Below are 24,058 nucleotides of genomic sequence, written 5' to 3'. Positions count from 1 at the left end.
TCCCTTCAGAGATTGTATTAGTTCTGATATCATTTTGCATTCAGCCTGCCTGATGTGTAACCGGGCTCTTATTGCTTCAGGACAAAATGTGATCATCATTATTATACGTCTAAAGCAGAGCAGCTGCGACTGCAAAGAGAGGGGGGAAAAAAAGCAAGAAATGTATTCAGGATGCAATTCAAAAAATCAAAATACACAGTTTGACTAGTGTGTTTGCTATTGTAGAAGCCCCCCCCCGCACACTCTGAATCAATCATCTTACTGCGGAGTTTCTCAAACAATTCCTTTTAAAAGTGAGGCAGCGATTCAGAGTCGCAGCGTGATGATTAAATCTATACACCACAGCGACGCCGACATACTGTTTTTTTTTTTTTTTCAGCTTCCTAAATAACTGCAGAATCTCTCTATATGTTCCAAACTCTCCTGAGATTGAACTAAAGTAGTTAGAGTGGGGGAAAGACAAGACCGTATAAGCACACCTCCCCGTCTTTTTAAGGACACCTGTTGGGCTGCACGGCTCATCTCCTCCTCATTTAGCCGTCTGTCTGGGCTCCGCGGCGGGGCTGATTACCAGGAAGAGCTGATTCCAGTTGCACTGCTTATCAGTCTAATTAGAGCCCCTGGCAGGTGACTTGAAGGAAGTTGTGTCTCTCAGCTACAGCGATTTGTACAGGCATGCTAAGCTGCTACATGTAACAAGGAAGAAGACTAAAATGTAATAATAAAATAGACGAGTGTGACACTGTGGCTTGAGAATTGTCACTGTTAGTGTGCGGGGGAAGTATTTTCCGGGGCGCCTTGAGGAGGTTTAATAGAGTATTTTGCATCACAAGAAAATGTTAAAGTGGTGACAACAAGTCAAGAGACAAGAGGCGACATCTTGACTAACATCCTCTGGTTAAAGTATCAACTGTCAGACACTGAGAGTATAATTGAGACAGGGTATGGTTCAATAGATGCAGCAGAGAAAATGGAGGATGAAATGAAAGCTCGATTTAAAAAAAAAAAAAACACACAAAGAAAGACAAGAAAAGAAAAAAAAAAAAGTGAGAAGTAAGGGCGGAAAGATATCGAAAAGAGTTGAGGACAGAGGAAGAAATCCACAGGAGGCGAGACAAGTTTTCCAGGTAGTGTATCAGTCACCGGTAAAAGGTCACTCATCTGCTGTTCGCACATCCAGGTGCTAATGTAACACCTCTCACACCTTCCCCGGTTGTCTGTGTCTGGCTGCCTGCAGGTTGGTGGGCAGAGAGACTGTTGTTTATGCTAGAATAATATGCTGTAATCCCCCGTCTCAGATGTGGCCTTAACACAGGTAATTGGACTTGGAGTGTGAGGAAGCCTGTAGCTAGACACACACACACACACACACACACACCGCTGAGATGCACATAAACCGCAGTCTGATTTGAAATAACAATAGAATTGCTCATGTTCTCAAGAAAGATAACAGGCCACTTATGAAGTATAGCTGCTTCTTTGTTTCTGGTTTTACACTGATTTTTTGTCACGCTTGGGATTTCTCTGCACGGTGAAGCGGTGTACACGGGGCTGTATAAAAGAGATCATCTGTAGTAAAGTGAGTTTGGATGGTGGATTATGTTTTTAATCCTCTCCCAAAACCAAAAATACCAGAACAAAAGCGTAACGAATCAATTAAACTGTGAGTTTAAGCAGCAAACGTTAGGATGTCCGGCAAACTAGCGTAGTAACCGACCGTTATGTCCAAGACGCATTTCATGCTGCATTTTGTGCAGTTACAGATTATGTTAAAATAGTGTTATGTTAGCCAAACAAATCGGTTAATCCTCGGCCTAAAAGCTTTTTCTCTTGTAACATTAAAATTGAAAACATAATGTTTGAAAATACAAACAATAAAGCATAAATCTAACATCTGTCTGGTATGTTCAAGTACTGTATGTAAGCTACTGTATGCAGCTAAACAGGGTGATATTAGAATAAAACAACTGATCTGATCTTACATGTTTTCTTATCATACTTGTAGTTACGACTGTCAATCAATTAAAATATTTAATTGCGATTAATCGCATGATTGTCCATAGTAAATCATGATTAATCACAAATTAATCACATATTTTTTTAATCTATTATTCAAAATGTACCTTAAAGGGAGATTTTGTCAAGTATTTAATACTGAAATATGCTTGCTTAATGCAAATGTATATATATATATATACACTGTATATATTATTGGAAATCAATTAACAACACAAAACAATGTCAGTGTGTCAGTGTGCTGACTTGACTATGACTTGCCCCAAACTGCATGTGATTATCATAAAGTGGGCATGTCTGTAAAGGGGAGACTCGTGGGTACCCAGAGAACCCATTTTCATTCACATATCTTGAGGTCAGAGATCAAAGGATCCTTTTGAAAATGGCCATGCCAGTTTTTCCTCGCCAAAATTTAGCATTTGGAGTGTTATTAAGCCTATTTCTCAACAAGCTAGTATGACATGTTTGGTAACAGTAGAGTTTGAGCCCAGTACAACCTCCAAAAGATCGATTGCGTTAATGCGTTAAAGAAATTAGTGACGTTAAAACGAATTTGCGTTAGTTAACTTTGACAGCCCTACTTGTAATATAAGAACTAGTTCTACAACACAGCAATACAAGAACATGTCTTCTACATGGATCATCAACTGGTGAGGGACTTTTAGCATGATATCGTGCCATCAAGGGCCTATTTACGAGCCTTTCCCAGGGTTCACATTATAACACTAGTGAGCTAGAAACATTAAAGGGGACATATCTCGCTCATTTCCAGGTTCATACTTGTATTTTAGGTTTCTACTAGAACACGTTTACATGCTTTAATGTTAAAAAAATACATTATTTTTCTCTTGCTGTCTGTCTGAAATGCTCTGTTTTAGTGCCTGCCTCTTTAAGCCCCCCTCCTGAAAAAGCCCAGTTTACTCTGATTGGATTGTGAGAAAAATATGGTACAACGGTAGTTCTCAAGCTGTGGGCGGTATATTGTAATGAGTCTGCATGTGACATAGGAGGGGGGAGCCAAATCTGAATGGCTTGTTGAATCACATGTTTTCTGATCTAGACAGCCCACAAAAAAGTGAGTTTTTCATGATATGTCCCCTTTAAAAATTCAGCTGAAGGCGGCGTTTTCAACCAACTAATGAAGCCAACATCAGATTAACTATCTAGCTAACTACCGCAAAGCGGGGCAGGGTTTACGAAAGGTCAATTAAAATACATCTTCATACTTTAAAAAAATGATAATCCACAATGTCTTCAGGCCAGGCGTACTTCACTCCTTTCAATCTATATGCAAAGACATAGCTGCAGGTATTTAGGCATGCTCACTCTCTTTCTGGAAAAATGATCATATATATATAAATTCCTTTCCTTTGTGTCATCCCAAGTCAATCTGAGGTGGATATTGGAGTTAAATTGAAAGCCTTAAAGAGCGGTTTGAGATAGGAGGGAGTTATCACCTCCACAGAGAGCCCTGGGAGACACAGCGCTCCTCTGTTGCAGTCCAGCCTGATGCATACAGGCCACTGACCCATGACAGTCAGCCCATATCGATTTAAGAGGAGGCAGAGGACACAGAGAGAAAGAGAGAGAGACAGTGAGGGAGGGAGGGAGGGGAGGAAAGAAATGAAAAACAGTGAGGAGGCCAGGGAGCAATATCCCTCTTAAAACTTATCCATAATTCATTGTCTTTTCTTTCTCTCTTCCTTCTATACTTTCTTTCTCTTTCAGATGGGAGCACGGCGGGGGAATGTTCATTTTTAAGGGGGATTAGCGACGACCTATTTTGAAATGCATCCCTGTGGTACTCGTTACACACACGCACACGCACACACACACACACACACGTACAGTACGAACATTATAAGGACGCACACTCGCAGCCTGGATCGTACAGCCACGGCCCTACTGTGGGAAAGAAGGAAATGTGCCCGACAGGAACCATTTCTATACTAGAGAGATGATTATTCCCTGTTTCTTGAAATTTGAAATTATAATGAGGTGAATCCATTACTGCAGGTTTTAATGCTTATAATGTAAAAATAATAAATTCATACATAATATAGGTATGTTCCTGCCAAAAGCGAAACATTGTGGACATTGTGCCAATAAAGCAGAGTCTGAAAGCAGCTCTGGACTGATGAGGAGCTTTGACCATGTGGTTTTTAAAAAGGTGTCATGTTGAATCCATTAAGCTCTGTGAAAGTTGCAATAATACTTGCCTTAAAATGTAATAATATTACCTGTCCGCCCAAAATAAAGAGCTGTGAGTTCCTCTCGACATGTCCACTCCTCTCTCTAACTTCTCCTACTCATTTGTACAATGAGAAAAACAGTATGAACAGTTAGATCATGGTGGAACATTGAGCATGTTTAACAAAAAAGCAGGAATTACATCCATATTGGACACTTCGGTTCAATGTTTGGTGCCAATGCAGGAACTACTGTGCCCTTTCTGTAGTGTTTTAGTTGGCTATCGCTAACCATTACTGTACCTTACACACAGTTTACTTGCTATAACCACGATCATTCCTTAACCTTAACTGTACAGTAGTTGCCATGCAAGCTATACTTATAAAAACTTTGGTATTAGACACAAAAAAATGGCACCATTGAACATATCTGGAAGTTTTGCAGAACCATCCAGTACAATTGGTGGTTCAGCCCAGCAGAAGAGTTTGGGGGATTTGTTGCTATAATATGATCATCATTGTAAACTTATGTGTAGGGATGCACCGATTTATTAGCCTTCATCAACGTCGGTATTAGCTGATATTCGCCTTGTTGATTGCCATCGGCCTATCGGCAAATAGGATGACATTTGTCAACGGCAGTGTCCGCACTTTGGGACGCCGCACCATCACAAAACTAATATTTTTGTTTGTCTGTGTCAGTACTGAAACGTTCTTCTCATTGAGTAGGTAGTTGTATAGCAGCTGAAAAGGCTTTTATTTATTTTATAAAAGCAGTTCTTTTTCAAAATATAATAATATATTTTGAATGTGAAAGAAGGTAATAGTAAAGGTTGTTTAATAAACAACATGACAGTGCATGATTGAATTTGTGCTCATTCAAAGACAGCGTAATGAAATGCTGAATGACTAAAACAGCCCAGTTATTCTTCTTATAATGAAGGTATCTTTGTTTGCCTGGCACAAAAGGGGAATAAATAACAGCAAAAAACAAACTAAATAACAACAACAACAAAATAATAACTGGCATTGGCTATCGGCCAAATTGTTATTGTAAAAATCTGTATCGGCCCACAATTTCACAATTGTGCATCCCTACTTGTGTCTTTTTAACTGTTGAAATTAAGAACATTTTGTGAGTTGGCCACTCCCTTTAAAACTATCTTGCTGATCCAAATATTTTCCTCACTGTTCATCATCATATATATACAGCACACTGCTTATAAATAAAGTGGTAGCAAGAAAAGCATGCAGACATACAGCATGTCTCATGTGATAAAGGTGAAGAAAGATAGCAATGAAGTCTAGATCTCTCCAGGCCACAACAGTGCATTATACTGTACATGTCACTTTGCAATATAGATATCCACCTGCAGAGTTCAGTCACTCCCACAGCTTTGCAGTCAGCGGGGGGTTCATGCGTTTTGTATGACAAGATTGCATGTAAATACAGCTGTGCCGTGGGCACATCTTGGCACATCGTGCTTCTCGCGCTTCTCACGATGTCCAAAAAAATCAGCTCGTCAAGACCAACATCAAGAAAAAAAACACAAGAGGATTGGACATTATTTACAGAGTTTTCAACCAGTTGTGGATAAATGTTTCTTTACATCGATGCTGTTTTATGTTTAAGGTGGTGCACAAACTCACAGGTAACAACAAACACATCTTTGTGAAGAAACACAAACCATAATTCCGCATGAAAACAGAGCCAGCGGTTAGTCACGGCTGCGAGTCGCCTTAATTACTGCTTACGCCGAACTACTGGGACGCCACAATCTGCATTACAGGTAAAAAGGGGGCAAAAGTGGTCCAGAAGAACACAAACAGATATAAAGAGATGCACAAAGGAAGTGAAAATTGAACATCTGTCTTTTTTTCTTTCAAGCCCCGTGCCAAAGAAAGCTGGTGCTGCACCTGGACATGAATTATAGAGAGGCACTTGGATGAGGAGGGGTGGAAGAAAGAGACAAGAGGAAGAGAGAGGTGAATGAAAATGAGGGGACAGGGTGGATCTCACGTCTCCCCCATCTGGAGACACTCACCGGGTGGCTCTATGGGATCAACGATCAATTGCCAATAGGAGGAATAACACGGTGATATAGTGGAGCTATACGCTTCATAAAAAAGTTGTATTAAATTATGCATTATAGCAAATAATAGTGGAATAAAGGCGTTTCAAAAATAATGACAGCTCATTGTGTATCCTTGTTGCAAAATGGCCCTCAAATTCTACACTATGTTTTCAGACAGCTGTAATCCTTTAGGAAAAAAAATATATAATTATTCTCAAAGAGGAACTACAAAAGCAAATAGTGCTTTGAAGATGGAAAGCCTGAAATGTCACCCACCCGCTTTGAAGCTCCCTGGCTCTCTTTGTTTCTCTACACTTGTAACTCGCAAAACCACTGACAGAGCGCGCTGCATTCAGGGGCCAATTTAGTGCGGATGTACCATTAAGAGAAAAAAAAAAAAAAACTCACACATACAAACACCATGCTCATGAGCTCACACAGTGATATACTGTAGAGACACACTCACACACCTGGAAAGGCTGCATCGTGCAGCAAATGTATGGCCATCTCGCTTTGTTTTGTACCAACCCTTTGTGCTTTCAAGCACTTTAAGTGTCATCTGCCGCCTCTTTGATACACAAGTCCATTAACAGACATATACAACAAATACAATATACATCTATCTCCAGTATATTTAACCTCATTATAAAGAGTTTTTGTAACTGTAGATTAGTTACTCTTGATGAAGTTTTGAATGTTTTACATCCGGTTTAGAGAGTGTAAAGCTGAAACAAAGAGTTGATTAATCAATCAGATGAAAAAAAAGAATTGGTGATGATCGATTAATCATTTGAGTCTTTTTTTTTTAAGCAAGAAACTGTTAAAAAAAAAAATCTCGTTCCAGCTTCTAAGTTGTGAGAATTTGCTGGTTTTCTTTGTATCATTTGATAGTAAATTAAATATTTTGTGAACTAGGAAATTGTTGATTTTTGAGAAACCAATTAGCAGATTAATCGATAATGAAAATATCTTTAGTTACAGCCCTGGTGTAATGCATCATAGGGATTTGAAAAACTTAAAGGCGCAGTGTGTAGGATCTGTGCCTCTCTAGAGTCAGTGTGTGGTTTGTCCGTTTTGGGCTACTGTAGAAAAATGGTACCCATCTCCTTGAAGAGGACCTGCTCCCTATGTAGATATGAAGGGCTCATTCTAAGCTAATGGAAACACAATTCTTATTTTCAGGTGATTATACACAAAAACAACATACTTATTAATATTATATTCCATTTCGGAAAAAAATTGTTTCTGTCCAGTTACAATGATTATAATATATCTCCAGTGTTCTTTAGGCTCCTCGGAGGATTTTTCTTTTGGCTTTCTGTTTGCCAGTTAACTCATTTCTAAATGACTTAATTTATTGTGTCACATACTGGCTGCTGTTCTGCAACAAGCAGGGAAATGTTGTTGCATATTGACAGAGATTAATTAAAGCACTGTAAAACTTAAAGCCACCATGTGTACAATTTTCATGTGATGCATTGGGCAGACACTTTTGTCCAAAGAGACGTGCAAACGAGGTACAATTAAAGCAACGTAACCTCATACAACAGTTCGTATGACATCTTATGAAAGTTATTCCTCAGTTTTCATGCATTTTCCTACGAATGTCCAGTAACACGTGACGCAAATATCAATTTCCCCTACACTCTTTTCAAAATAAACTTCCGTTTAGGCAATAACATGACTAATTGATTTAGTTAGGTTTAGGCAACAAAACTACTTAGTTAGGTTTAGGAAAAGATCGTGGTTTGGGTTAAGATAACTCCTGAAGTGGACAAATGAATCAACGTTGACTTCTGGTTTCACATGGGGTACAAACAGCAGGCTCTTGAGCAAAAGTCTGTTTTTGTTTTACACAAACAACCACTCCAACATCCTCTCTATGCGGAGTTTGTCGCTATTTATACTTCCTAAATACGAATTACAGTGAATTACTTTTGGTAGGTATAGCTACGAACGGTGTACGAGAACAGCCTGATCCAAGTATATTGAGAAGCCTTCAAGAAAAAGCGCCACAACACTCGGTTCCACGTTCCATTTACCAAAGAAAGAAGTGCAGAGCAAATTACTTTTTTCCCTTAAAGATAGAGAATGATGCAGAGAGAAGTTTCTGTTTGTAGAAAGTCAAATTGAGGGAAATTGAGGGCTGTAATTCCTCTTTAAATGTAAAACATATTCCTGTCCTTACAAGTAATTTGGACTACTACTGAGTTCTAAAAATGTAATTATCTTAAGTTAAATTTCTGCTAATGGGTTGAGACAATTTCATCTGTTTCAGAAAATGCATTAACGTTCTTTATAATAAAACAGATCTGTATTATTTCATCTTGTTTTATGAAACAGACGCTCACTTTTTCAAAGTATATGAAGTAAGAAAGTCTTATGTTCAATAAAATGTAATGTGCTCTAGCTGCACGTTGCTTTGGATGAAGGCATCGTTTGCAGACAAACAGGAACATAAAGCCTGCGACTAAACTTCTCCATAAGTCAAACAAAGCCTTCTCAAATTTTCAGTATAATGGGAAATGTTTCAATGCTTTTCTTTTATTGAATTATGACTCATAGAGTAGCAGGAGATGGAAAGAAACTCATTTACATAGCCGTTTGTATCTGCTGCCTCATAAAGTAGCACCCATCAAGTATACAAACCACTGTGCACACAACAAACACGACGCACAAGTGCCTGCTGTTCTCGACATGAGGGCCATCAGCACATGGTCTCTTCACTGTGGGTGCAGGCATGGAAGATGAAGGGATGGGGGGGGGGGCACGGAGAGGAGGGGCGGAGGGGCGGAGGGGTCGGGATGAAGCAAAAAGGGAATGAGAGAGTACTGCTGGTGGTATAGAATCGAAGAGGAGGTTGGATTTTCTGCTCAACATGGTGCTCAAACCCGCAGCAAGTATCCGCTATCTCAGTGGTCAGACAGCTTCTTCAGCTCCTGCTGTTGTAGCGGCAAAAAACCTCTAAGAGAATACAAAACATGAAGATCCCAAAGGAGGCTGCAGACACAGGGCTCTGGGAAGTTCTTTAAAGCAAATAATCTAAATGTTCTGGTGTTTGTGAACAGTATGGATGAAAAATGTAATTTTACTGTTTAGATGCAGAGAGAAAAACTGTGATGTGTGACTGTCTCATTTCGACTTTGTGGCAAAGTGTGCCGTTTTGTCAGTTCATAAAACATGAAGCTAGTGAGCCATTGTGTTATTACGTTTACCACCGCGTGTGAGAAAATGTGTTGTTGCCAGCCGTCCTGCGTCGCTCAGCTGGAAATTAGATCATGGTAAGATAAAAAAAAAAAAAAAAAAAAAGCCTCATCAACACTTTGGCTCAAATCCAGAGATCAATTAGAAAAAAAAAATGTGGAGTCACATTATGACGAGTCCCTGCACACTGGAACTGTTTGTACCAAAAAAGTACACAAATAACATGTTCATTAGTTTGTCATGTACACTCTGAGAAAGTCCTGGGTCGAATGTTATCTACAAAACAAGGAATATCAAGAGGAAATAAGCTCTAAGTGGACAAGTCCAATGCATAGCTATAATAAAAATTCTCTATTAGGGTATACTAGTGCAGTGCCCGTTCGGAACGGAGGTATTTATTTGATATTTTTAGGTTTAAAAACTGAATTGCTGATCCATGTAAGCCCTGAAAACGTTATTAAACAAATAAAGTTAAAAGTAAGACTTAAAATCCTCATCTTTATTGTCATCTTCCTTCAAGAACAAACACTTACAGATGCAAAGTATTTACTGTGAGTTTAGACAATGGAATAAATATATTCATAACCTTGTCAGAAAGTTGGATTTTCTACCAAAACACATTTAGGACAGACAATGTGTTGATTCAATTTAAAAACGCTCAGTATTGGCAATTGAGAAAGTACCTTAATACCACGGCATCATGCTTTGACACACTTCACATTTAAACACATCGCTATTTTCTTAATCCGTGTCTTTCTCATCTCAATGCTTTTTCCCCCCGATGAAACAATGCATATTCAATTTTTGTTTACGAACTCGGGGTCTCCCCGGGTGTCTGAGAAAGGTTGCTCCGTTGTTCCAATTTGCGTTGCGTTTCACCCCCTACTCATTAATCTCCCTCCTTTCGCTGATAGCTTCGTTTCGTCCACTAGAAATCGCTTTCAATTATTCATGCCTATTTTCCACAAATACCTTGGAGATGGAATTAGCAAACAAACAATGCCAGGCGACACTAATCCTCGTCTACAGCAAAGATCCTTTAATGCACTAGAGATCTGGCCGGCTGTTGACAGGCACCTGTTACTGTCTTCAGCTGCTTCGCAACAGCCATGTTGACACAGTAAATATGTTTACAGGAGCAGTGCAGCCCTGACCCTGCAGTACACCGAGGTGCAGGGATAATACTGAAGGAAAAGGAGAGAGGAAGGGCGGGAGAGCATGGAGAACGGGAAAGAGCACGAGTGAAAAGGATAAGGGGAGTGTAAGACACAGCTCAATTCATCGGTCGGGACATTCTTGGCTCCTCGACACAATAGCGAACGTTTCCACATGACACCTTTTTCTCAAAGAGTCAGCGGCTGATGAAAGCTCGCTCTCTGGGCCAGGGACAAGGATAAAAACTAGATGTTTTAGACTGATTTCCAGATGCCAGAATGCCCCGTTTTTTTAATAGGCGTCTTTGACAATTTGAGATATTTTCTCTTTCCTGGAGGCACTAGAAAAACAAAACAAAACCGAGGATGAAGCATCGTGACCTTGGAATTAAAAAGACATCTGACGCCCTGGTGGAAAAGTTTCCAGCAAAACAAAGCGAGCAATATTTAGCGGTTAACTGTGACTCATACAACTCTGGTTATCTAGCATCCTGCAGCAAACACACACATTCACACACACACAAACGCATGCATGTGTGGAGTAAACATACTGCGGTTTACCTATTGCAACAGACAGCAGAAGTTTCCGAGATCAACAATGCATAAATGTTAAGAAAGACGGAAAAGTGAGATGTGTCATATCGAATAAGCATCATAGTGCGTATATGTATATGTGTGTGTGTGTGTATGTGTGTGTGTGTGTGTGTGTGCCCTCTAGCAGACAGGAAGATGATGCAAGGGAGCCTGGCAGCGTACTACTGAGACTGAAAGAAGATAGTGAGACTGACGGTTTAGACGACTGAGAGCCGAGCTTGTAGCTGGATGACACACACACACACACACTTTCACACACTCACTTCCTCACACACACACATCCACAGAGCCAGGGGCGATGGAGGAGAAGAGACTGAGGAAGACTTTGATCACCGAACTGAGCACATTCAAGCACTCAACCAGAGAGGGCAGTCAGTGATGAGGAGGAGAGAGGAGAGTGCCCAGGGAGAGAGAGAGAGAGAGGGGGGAAGAAGAGGGGGTGAAGAGGGAGGGAGAGGATTCGGGTTGTTTTCTGACCTCTACGCTCATTGATACAGATGTTAAGGCATGAACACACAGACAATCAGGCATCCGACACAGACACCGCCGAGCTCTGTTGTGTTAAAAGAAGAAAAAAAAAAGAAAACAGGTTTTCTTGACATGTTTCTTGATCGTGCAAACCCACGCTGACAAAACTAATTTCATTTCAGCCGTGTGAACGCTGTGTCTCGACATGAGCATATTGAAAGCGGTGGCAACGTTCAGAAAATGTAATTCACGCTTATTTCTTTAGCCTCTAGCCGCTTGCTGAAATATTACAATATCAAACCAGACACACACACCTGTGTCGCATAGGAATCCCCGCAGCTTATATTACCTTTACAAACAATGTATGTCCGAAAACAGGCAGCCGCAGCACTAACAGATCCGTCCTCCGCGCCGCCTGAGATGCAGGTGGATAAACCATTGTGCTGTTTGCGAAGAGAGCAGGTAATTATCGTTGGCATTTTGACAAGTGTTTGCCAGAGTGAAGGTCAACTCTGTCTGCGTGGGAGATCTATGCTAATCTGCTCAGCTGGAAAAGACTACCACTCACCACTCAAATGGTAGCTAGCACCATTATGCAGCCGCAGCTACCGTGTTTTCACTTTAGAGTCTGCAAGGGTGTGTGTGTGTGAGAGAAAGTGTGTGTGTGTCTGCAAGTCGATCAGAGAGCGTACAAGGCCTTCCCACAAAAAAGAGAGAATAGACAGACGGACAGACAGAATCAGGCAGACAGATGGAGACAGAGTAAGATAGAAGATAGAAAAAGTTAAACCCAGTTATATTTAGGCTGGCTCTCTTATGTTTTTAGAACAAAACAATAGACATAGTGTGGGCGGAGTATATTTCACATCTGCCCACAAAGTATAAAAGTCCTCTTGGCTATGAGGGAAACTTCTCATTAAGTGCATTTTCAACCCACTTGTTTTTATGCTGATTTTCAATTTGAGCATAAAAAAAAATGAGTAGACAACCGAAATTTAAAAAAAAAAAAAAAACTCTGCTTGGCTGAGGTGGAAAAATGTGATGTATCGTTAAAAACAAAATTTGACAACGGAAACGGACTTCGTGAATTAATCGTGACGTACATGAAGACTTGAGGCCTTCACACACCAGGAGCGAATAAACAACAAGAAAATGCTAAATACTCGCCTGCGAATACTATATGTCGAGGGCTTTTATTGTGAAAGGTAAGAACGGAAGGAGTGGATCTGTCTTTGTCAAGGTTGAAAGGAGTAATGAAGTTTGTCGTCCTGGTTCATACTACAGAGCCTCCGTGTTGTTGTTTCATAAATATAGACGCAACTCAACTGGTTGCGCACAACTTGATTGGTTGATGCCTTTAGTCGCGGTGCGAAAGATCAGAAAATCAACCTTGTGGGTGCCCTGGTAGCTCACCTGGTAGAGCGGGCGTCCCATGTACCAAGGCTGAGTCCTTACCTATCCCCACTCTCTCCCCCTTTCACAACTATCACTCTCTCTTAAATAAAGGCAAAAACGACCAAAAAATAATCTTAAAAAGAAAGAAAGTCAACCTTGTTCTGAAAAAAATATATATATTTTTCGTCGTGTAATAATCACGTTCTGTGTAAAAGTATCTGTGTAACTCCTGATATTCGTATAACAGCAGCTGATGGAAACGCCCATACATACATTTTCTTACAATCTTAATCTTAAAAAGATTTTCTGTAAATTCAGTTAAAAACAGGAAGGTAATTGGAAACTTGACTACTGTCTTTCCCCCAAAAACACACATGAATTTTCTCACCAACATTTCTGCTGTCACTTACATGTGAGTGTGTATGTCTGTGTGTGTGTGTGTGTGTGACAGAAGCAGAGGCAGGAACATGGGGGCATACATTGTCTTACGTCCACGTCTCTGCGTGTCTCCCTCGGGTGACAGCCGTGTGTCAGGGTCTCTGCTCTCTGCTCCAGATGGCCCAGCCAGTTGCTCCCAGGGTCCCCAGGCTCCCAGCGCTCATTGACCAGCGCCGGGGTTCTCACGGCCTGGGGGCCCGCGGACTCATTGCTTCGGCCTGGCCTCTGGGGCCTTTGGGGCCTCAGAGGGGCTCCGGGGTCGCCCAGCCGTGACAGCCGAGACAATGGGAGTGCACTCACCCAGCTCCCACCCACCACCTACCAGCCTCTCTTAACACATACGTATACACTCACTCATCATGGTGTTTGGCCTGGCCTTCCTTGACCACAGTTGGTAGACAGCGGCCAAGTCGCCAGGCGTCATTTTTAACATCAAACGCTCTCAGAACCAATTAAATAACAAGCGTAATTATCATAGAAGTCTCGGAGATGATCGATCAAAACACATCCATATCGGGGTGCCTGGCTAGCTCAGTTGGTAGAGCGGGCGCCCATGTAACAAGGCTCAGTCCTGACCGCGGCGGCCCGGGTTCGAATCCGGCCTGTGGCCCTTTCCGCATCCACTCCCTCTCTCTCTCCCCTTTCCAAGACTCTATCCACTGTCCTGTCAATAAAAATGGAAAATGCCCCCAAAAAAATAACTTTAAAAAAAACAAAAACAAAACACATCCATATCGTCATTAAAAAAATAATGACAGGACACAATTATAGACACTTCAGGAGGCAAAAACACCATTCCTACACATGAATCCACCTACTCACTGTGAAGAGCACAAACATGTGGAGACAGGGTGTAGATCAAATCCATCATCAGATACAAAATGTTGCTTTACAGTGAGCAAAAGCAACTCTGGCAGATCCAATTTCCCTCAACTGAAGCTGATTTACATGTTTAGAAATCACATTGAGATTGAGAGGCAGCAAGACGGCAAAAAAAAAAAGTTCTAAACAACACATTTCAACATTGGTTTTAACAGCTTGGCTGCCACTTCATCAAATATTGAATAAATCATTTCTTGGCACAGTATGAACACAGCTGCAAAAAAAAAAAAAAAATCACACACACAAACATGCACACATCCGAACACGCGCGCACAAACACGGACACACAGAATGCCTTGTAGTTTTGATAAAGCAGCAGCTTTCTCTTTTGTTTTGCAGCCGAGCAGGGATTAGGCAGTGCGGGTCTTTGTCCTGCGGTTTTCCAGTTGAGCAGAACACAAGAGCCTCTACCTCCACTAATACAGTCAGACCTCCCAGCAGGCCTTTCACCACACAGCCGCTAAGAACCTGCTGCCCAAAAGATGCTTTTCAATGAGTTATCAAATCTCCTCTATACTGTCCATGCCTTTCAACCGAGTCTCTTTGTCTATTCTTTTCAATGGAGCATTGAACACATCAAATAGAAGTGATGGGCAGATAGATGGACAGCAGAATGTAGCAGAGCTATATTAACCTCCTTCAGACGCTGCACAGTACAGTCAAGGTAACACCAGTAAAGGTTTAATATGTTGCATCTGTACAGTATGTAAAATATAAAAACTAACCACATCCATTTAAAGTAAATGTATTCCAGGTTTGGCAGGGTGATAATTTATTATGAGAATTTCTCTCAATGGAATCGTATAGTGATGAAATCATACATCGAGATATCGTGATACACAATCACGTCGTCTAACTTGATGTCTTACCGATTATTTGATTACTCTGTATTTGTGTGCATGCATGTAAACATATTGTTTAATTTCTTTCTCTAATATCACTTGAAACTGTCATTTTGCACTAAAATTCATAATTAAATGAGAAAATACTTTTCATTTGTCAAGTATTTAATTCACACAGGAGTATACAACACTAGGCTTTACCATGTGTTTATTTCATATAGACTATTTATTAACTGAACTACCAGAAAACATGCTATATTGTGATATATATCGTTATCAAGATATGAAATTAAATATATCAGGATAGGAGATTTTGATGAGATACAAGATTTTGGCTATATCACCCTGATCTAATTCCAGGTAGTTTTCCAACAGGAAAGATATTCTACCACATTTTTGACAATTAATTAGCGTTAGAGACATTCATTAAGCATGAAATCTAAACAATTGCTGCTTCAAGCTTCCGAAATGTAAAGATTTTCTGTGTTTTATATAATTTTAAAGTAAATACAGTTGGGTTTTGGGCAGGGCTGCCCCCTCTTAGACCTTCGTTTTGGTATTAGTCGACTTTCTTTGTTAGTTGAGATTTGTTAGTCGTTTTTTTATGCTTTTTTCATACTGAATGACTTATTTCCAAGAAACTTGGCACATCTCTGGTAAACACAAAATTTAAAGTGGTGCTTTTGTGTGATTCTTTGCGGAGAAACTCGGTTTTACAGATCTGTCGATTAAATCAACTAATCGACAAAATCGTCGACTAAGAATTTCTTTAGTCAAGGACAGCCCTAGTTTTGAGCAGTTGGTCGGATAAAACAAGACATTTGAAAATATCTCTTGGGATCTCAGGACTTGTGAAAGTCATTCACTATTTTTTGACATGTTACAAAGTAAACATATATCCTCTCGAGCAGATAATAAGTCATTTCAAAGATATCTTCTTGCATTTCTATGCAGACGATATTCAACTATACATCTCATTTAAGCCTCAAATTGTCTATTCTACAAAACTGCCTCGACTCTATGAAAAATTGGATGGCAGATTGTTTTTCTACAGCTAAATGCAAAACAGAAGTTCTTATTTCTGCCCCAGCTAGCTTTGAACCAAGGTGATAGAAAGTCCTGGTTCTCTTTATTCTTCTGTTAAATCTGCTCTCCGTAATCAACACGTAGGTGTGTCTAAGGACCAGGCTTTGAGTCTTGTTTCTACCAGCTGAGGAACATGCTTAAACTCAGGCCCATTGTGCATATTTCATTCTATACATTTTATGTTTTTAGCGTATTTCTTTATGTCTGCATTTCATGTCTATTATTGCGAATCAATTTGTGGCGTCTGCTCTTTAAAAGGTCCCATTTAAATAAACTTACTTTCTACTTAATCAGCTATAAAGAAGAATACATTTGCTGAATTTTCTACAGCATACTGCTACACTTTTTTGGTTTTCTAGTTCCATAGCTGCTATAAAAACACGCTGTGCAGGCTCTCAGCAGCAGGTTGAGCAAAGGATACAGCAGGGGTTTTGATGAGTTCATTAAGAGGCCACGTCATTTATGCACAGTCACACATAAGGCAATGGTCAGCCAGGATTACCCAGGTGGCCGCTGCATGTGGGTGTCAGTTTGATTTTCAGATTCCACTTAAACCATGCTGTTGCTCCACAACCTGGTAACCACTGTGAAATCGCTATGCCATTGCCACATTGTGTTGAATTCAATGTCATGCATGCATATTTGGAGTTGGAATACAGCTAGAAAATTATTTGAAACACGAAAAGGAGAGTTTCTGCATTCACTTCAAATTGTCTTTTAATATCGGGGGGGAGAGCGGGAAGTCCACTCCACTTCACACTGTGGGGGAAATAGAGGGGGTAACAAGGTGGGAGGGCGCAGGAGATAAAGCAGGATTTGATCTAAGGTCAGTGGGGGCACACATGTAGCTCTAGAGAGGATTTAACCACGCTGCTGTCTCCAAGCGCCATTTTTACATTTTTAATACATTTCAGAGGCGCAACCTGCGATCAGTTGGGACTGAACGACGACGAAGTAGTTTGATAAGCTCCTTCTGTCGCCTTTTACAAATCACTATTCAGGTGGGCTGTATTCATAATTCATCACCATGGGTCAGCCTGATGATCATGTTGATTTAACATTTGGTCTGACATTTCAGCCCTGCTCATGCCCGTCATTAGCTCTCGCCACACGCCACCTCATCAAAGTCAGTCACACAAGAGAGGAGGTAAAAAAAAAAGAAGTAGATGTAAAAGAAAGAGAAAAAAAGATGCTATGATACAGTATGATTATTACACCTCATGCGGGAGAGTTAAATCTGCCGCAGCTGCAATATTTGCTCATTTTGCTAAACAAACGTTGCAAAAGTGGGACGACGGCGAGGGATAAATACGGATACACACTGTAATCCAACAAACACACACGCGTACGAAAACTCACACTCGGAAAACCACTGAACCAAAGCTCAACCCCCCGGCCCAACCTTTCTTGCGGTAAATCTGTATCATCAGCCATCATCCAGCACATCCCTGATAGGAAACGAGTTGGTGCCAAAAAATGTCGCCGCGTAGGAAAAAGTGGAGCAGCAACACATTTCAGCCAATAACAACACCACCATGTTGATTCCAGTGGGGTGATATTGGATGATATTGACTGTTGGGAGTATTGCTGCGCTTCTCAAAGTCATTTCCGACCAAAGCAAGGACATCGACACACACACACCAACGCCAACGCCGGGCAGATCGGAGTGCAGACAATGAACAGGGGAGTGGAGGCATACTGACAACCCTCTTTTCTGTGGGTGACAGCTCTCCATCAGTCTACATCAAACAAGTGCATACATGCAGCCACACACACACACACACAGAGGACTATACACTCTAACTGATTGGCTGGTGCAAACCTGTTTCAACCTGTCACCCTGTTGGACATAATAGAAGACCAAATAAACTGTCCTCTACCACTGTATATGTGTGTGCGTATGTGTATGTGTGTGAGTGTAGACAGACTCATCATCTCAGTAATTGATGGTCATCTGTCATTGCACACTGTTGATAATCTTCTCTGGGACGCGGGGTTTGTCTGAACAAGATGAACACCAGCCTATCGTACTGTATCTGGAGAGACTAATCTGTGTTCTCATTTACTGAAGCACAGACGGTGACAGAGTGGTCTGGCTCGTGAAAATGAGATGAATCGCAATGAAGGTCGTCAACAGCAATCATCGTGTGATAGGTGATAGAAGAAGAAAAAAAGATATATATTGACTGCTCTTACCTGCAACTTGAACCAGGTCTGCAGTGGACACGTTCTTGGGGTTGGGGCCAATTCTGAAAGTCAATGCTGGACCCAAGACGCTGCAGAAAAACAGCAAAGAAAAGAGCAAAATGAGCAGTTGTATTTAAAGGAATAGTTTCAGTCTGTTAAGTATGAAGCCGGAGACAAGACACATCTTTTTATTCACATTATATATGCTTAAATGCAACCAAGTTGATGCTTCAAGTCTGTTTTACGACATACAGTAACTACAGTGATTGTATGTTGGGCTCTGAGGGGCTCTGAGGTGTGTTCAAGCAATACTATGCCTGAACACACCTTGAGTAGACTTCCTGATGTCTCTGCTGGTTGCAAAGCTTCTGCTTCCGAACAAGAAATAGTCCAGTGCATAACCCTCCGTAAAACAGCAAATTACAGCTTTTACATGTATTTGTTCAGATTAAACATGTTAATTAATGAGCTTTAGAGGCGCTGGTAGGTGGATTTCAATAACTTTGGACAGAGCCAGGCTAGCTGATTCCACCGGTTTCCAATCTTTAGGCTAACCTCAGCTAACTGGCTGCTAGTGGTAGCTTTAGATTCACTGGACAGACATAGACTTGGTAACTCTCGGAAACAATGAGAAAAAGCATATTTCCCAAGATGCTGAAGAAGAGAGAAGTGGCAGAATGCACAAATAAATGGTGTGAACGATGAGAAGAGAAGCTGTATTTCTGAAAGAGATGTGAATCATCGTGAATCCTCCTTCCCTTTTTCAGTTTGAATTTGGCCAAAGACCAACGAACAGTCATCTGCTGAGCACCTTGTTTTCTTTTCACCTCCAGTAACCTGCCTGTACTCCCTGAGCCTATACTCTGTCTGGTCAGGAGTCAGCTACAGACTCCTCTCCCTGGGGCAGAATAAATGTTTGAGGTCCCTGAGGTTGAGCATGAAATAAAACCTGACAACCCCACCAGACTCTGTAAGAACTCTCTGCAGTGGTCAGAAAAAAACTGCGTACTCTGAAGCAATGTGTACAGAAAGAAAATCATACTCATCATGTCTACTGTAACCTCCTAAAAAAAACAAATGATTGCATTGCATGATGCATTTTTTAACGACAAAAAGAACAAATAAGCAGCACAGTCCTGGGGAGTCTTTGAAAACAGGTTTCAACCATAAGCATGTGATCCCCCACGAATGATGAAGACCCTGTCTGGGCCAATCAGTGACAATGACACCTCGTTTTGAGCTGTAATTGTAGTTCCCCAATGGGCCAATCAGGCTAATTCTGAATGCTGTGAATGAAGCAGTGAGATCATTCTCTTCAAGTTTTGTCAAAATCACAATTAAATCATGTCTGAGACACCGCTGATGAACACATGGCACGAGTGAGCAAATGATCAATGCAGGAGTCAGATGCATCGCTCTCCCACGTTCTGGGAAAATCCTAACAGGCCATTTAGTGAGAATTTGTAAAATGCCAGAACTGAGAAATGAGATCCACACGGTGAAAATCTGCATCTTATCAAGTACTTTGAGTCTTTTATTCAGATCCCAGATGTCTCATTTCTTTAAAACAAATGAAAAATCTCCCAGTGAGGTTGGTAAATTTCAACCTGTCTCCAATACAAATCAACTTGTTTGAACAATTTTGTAGAAGCAAGTTATGTTTTACTTGATCCTACTACAGACATATTCTGTCTTTTTTCTAGATAATGGAACTTGTTTGTGGAGAATTAGTTAAACAAATTTGAATTGTAACAGAAACAGGTTGACGTAAACCTTTGAAGAGACTTTTGGGCTCAATAAAACACACCATATACTTCATAAAAGGACATTTTTTGCAGTACGTGTTTCCTTTGAAGAGCCATACCAGTGTTCTTGCATGTTTTAGCCCATTTACTACAAATAAAATACACCACATCACAGCTAACTAGCTAATTATGTACACCATGCTGCTGTGTTTAAGATTTTAGACATGCTCATTTCAGGTAGCCATTGACTTCCATTCATTTTTACTCTTGAAACCTGCTCAATGTGTGTAATCCATCGGAGTAAAAATCAAGTCTGCATTAATTTCTACATGGTGATACAGTTTAGGTACAGATACTGTAGATTTGAAATAACTTCACAGCATTAACATGCAATGATAAATTAACAAAAATCAATGTAAGACAGATACGTACAGAAGAAATGTCTGCCAGTAGTTTCAAGAACATAAAACTCTATGAAATGCATTTTTTTTTTTTAAATTTAGAAAAATGTAGATTGTACGTTATATGTAATTAAACCTGCATAAACTGATTTTTGGACACTAACCAAAACACTGACATCTCCTTATGAGGTTGTTAGTTGTTAGAATATGTGCAGCAACATTAGCATCCATTTGGAGTCATGTTTCTGTCAACCTGATGAATATAACTCACTCTCTTTTAGCCCTGTTTTGGTCTCCACCAACTCCTGAGGGAAATATCTGGCTCTTTAGCGGCTAAATGCTCCACTATGTTCACTGGCTATTCGCTAACTGTGTCTGTCTGCTGTTTGGTGCTGAGTAGGTAGTGTAAAATAGATTTTTTTCCGCTGAAAACAGCTGCCTACTGCACTTGGAAATATCACTGATACGAGTAGTGAGCCAAAATAGTATGTTGAGGCGGTACGTAAAGCTGAGGGTGATAATTCTCAGTGGGTTCGTCACTACAAGTGTCTTTTTTCACATACATGTAGTAATTTTATCTACGTAAAAAAATATATATATTATAGCAGCTAAATCTTGCAAAAACACCGGTGTGATAATTTACATTAAATCAAATTGAAACAGTGGCTTCTGAGATATTATATGTGGTGGATACAATAACAAACGTAGTGATAAATGGATGGATACTAGGTCCTTAATTTCTATAATAATAAGTGACTATAAATACACATGGCGAGTTGAGATGTCTACTTGTGCCACCTTTCCATCAGCTGTAAATCACTAAACCGTTACAGTTCATCATCACGTCTTCACACTTAAGTCCTGGAGAGCGTACATACATCTTTAGCGTATACTTCTGCAGACTGTACGACGTAGAGGGAGATTCATCAGACTGCCAGAGTGCTGTGACCCAGACCCACTCACCATCAGTCAGCCCGCTACAGAGGCAGCAACACCCACTCCGCCAGGGGCAATGTGTGAGCCGATACTGCCAGACAGACGGACCCAACCATGCACGGTGCATTTGTGAACATGAACACACACACACACACACACGCTCTAAAAGAAATACGTCCTTCGCTAATACCATCACCTGGGCTGTTTGCTCTCGTAAATGTCAATATTTCCACAATCTTTACCCCTGCCTCCATTCTCCCTGACCGAAGGTATTCTGCCAGAGAGCTCGATGCATCTCAAATTGAACTGACGTGATTTTTTTTTTTTTTACACAAACCCTATTTAAATATACTAGGAGGGAAAAAACGCTGCTACAGTCGGGACATGAAGTGAAAACAGAGAAGTTTTCTGGAGGACTTCACACCGTCTCCTCTGTTATTGGATGTGTAAGCTTGGACTTCATATTAGCTCTGCTGCTGGGACATGACGGGTGTATATGTGCAGACTGGTTGGCGGGATATTGGCAGGGTGTGTGTGTGTGTGTGTGCAAAGACTGTGTGTGAGGATGGACTTGTGAGTGTGCATCCCACTCCCCCTAGTGTTTCTGACGAGTAGAACACTTACGTCATCTGAAAAAGGCACATATTATCCCCCCAGCCCATCATCAACCAAAACTACAATTTCACATCTCTTTTGAAAAGAGAATATTCTGCGATTACTGTAGTAGCAGCAGCCTCGAATGTAATTGTGTTCGGCGTCTGGAAATCTCAACAACATCGAAACCTTCAGCCTCCCTCCTCTCTTATTCTCTGTCTGAAATCCTTCTCTGTCTGCCTGTTGTCATATTCGAGTATCTCTTCTCCAGTCTTCCTATCAGGGCTCATCAGAGCGAGCGGGGGAAAGAGAGGCCCCCCCGAAGCAGGGCGGCGTGCTCTGACCCAGCTCTCGCTCTCGAGCCGACTCATATTCAGACGGAGGCTCTAAAACACTCACCTGCCGAGGCCATACAGCCAGAGGCACAATGGGGTTTGTGTCACGTCCTCTGTCTTGGCTATGTCTACATGAATGCGCTTTCATTACTTTGTAAAAGGAGAGAAAATGGCGATAAACAAGCCCAACAAAGAGGATGTTTTTTTGTATGTGTCTTGTGTGTAGAATACTGTTATCAATATGAGGTGTAATACAGTGTGGACGCTTCATTTAAAGCATCTCTCTTTCTGGCTTTTACACTGGCTTAACAGCTTTAATGCACTGCGATCATGCCTGTATACAATGGTGGAAAAAAGTACTTTTACTCTACTACTGTACTTGAATATACACATTTTATGCTACTTTATACTAAAACCTAAGCGGACATCATCATACTTTTAAGTATCAATACATGGATAAAAGAAGGGGAGAATAAATTAGATATGGATAAAGAAATGAATAAAGAAATAAAACTCTCAGCTATCCTGACCCGTCCTGCTCGCCCCGACACCTCTTCGTCCCTGGGGCTGGACCAGAGATGCCTCTTCTCTCACTTTCTCACTATTACTGTTGTAATTGTTATTATTGTTAATCCCCCAGCTATTTTGTTCCTTTCTTTTGTTTCTTCTCTCTACACACACAACTCCCATATTATGCACCTGCTTGTGTGCAATGAGAAAATCAAAATGGTATCTATTCAATTTTACTCAGGTACATCCTGTTAATTACTGAAGCTAGTCTGTATTTCTATCCCTTTTTTCTCTCTTGCCTTGTCACGTCTCCTATTTGTCCTACTGTTAATCACTTTTCTTGTATTATTAATTAAAGAACACTCCCCCAAAAAGAAGAAAAAAGATGAAACTACACAGTGATGTATAAAGAATTAGTGTCATCTCAAACAGCTACAACATTAAAATGCCGCTTACACATTAATGCAGGGGGGTTTTCAAAGTCTGACACTATGTGCTGCTGCTCAGATGAAATTTTTTGGCAAATTAGCACCATTAAAAGTATGCAGAATAAGCTATTAGCAGTTCCTGTTTGCAATGTACACATGCATGTACAGATAACTATCACTGGATTACAACGATGTTGAAGAAAGCTTAAAAACGTGATGATTCTCAGGCAAGTTCTGGATTTGAGGATGGTCTTTTTTTCTATGATTTTTAAGCTGATTTTTTGGCAATGGACATCAGAGAAAATCATATCTTCGGAAAGTGTAAATCACATTGAATCTAAAAATATGTGTATCATTTCAGTGTCCTCATATTTGACTGAGTTATGACTCACAGAGTGGAGACTAATTCTGACTCATAGTTTGCATTAATGCATCAGTAAAGCCGGGTGATATGTTTGGAATCAATATCATGATATTAATAAGAGTGTTTTTCTGACAACAATATAAGTCAAAATACAGGAAATGTTTGCAGAATCACATGAATGAATGTATATAATGAGCTCTGTTCCACAAGGACAC

At 40.6% G+C, this 24,058-nt stretch overlaps 1 protein-coding gene across 1 annotated transcript in view; it reads right to left on the bottom strand.

Moving 5' to 3' along the window:
* ptprn2 (protein tyrosine phosphatase receptor type N2) overlaps positions 1–24,058 on the bottom strand; it is a 131,785-nt gene that overhangs the window by 65,832 nt on the left and 41,895 nt on the right. The window contains exon 10 of the mRNA XM_037757389.1: positions 18,540–18,619. Coding sequence (XP_037613317.1) covers positions 18,540–18,619 — 80 coding nt within the window. The remainder of the gene's footprint in view (positions 1–18,539; positions 18,620–24,058) is intronic.

Source organism: Sebastes umbrosus, chromosome 21 (assembly GCF_015220745.1).
Source record: "Sebastes umbrosus isolate fSebUmb1 chromosome 21, fSebUmb1.pri, whole genome shotgun sequence".
In the NCBI taxonomy this organism is placed as follows: Eukaryota; Metazoa; Chordata; class Actinopteri; order Perciformes; family Sebastidae; genus Sebastes; species Sebastes umbrosus.
Note: the sequence above shows the minus strand (reverse complement) of the source record. Positions and strands in the feature narration are given on the sequence as shown.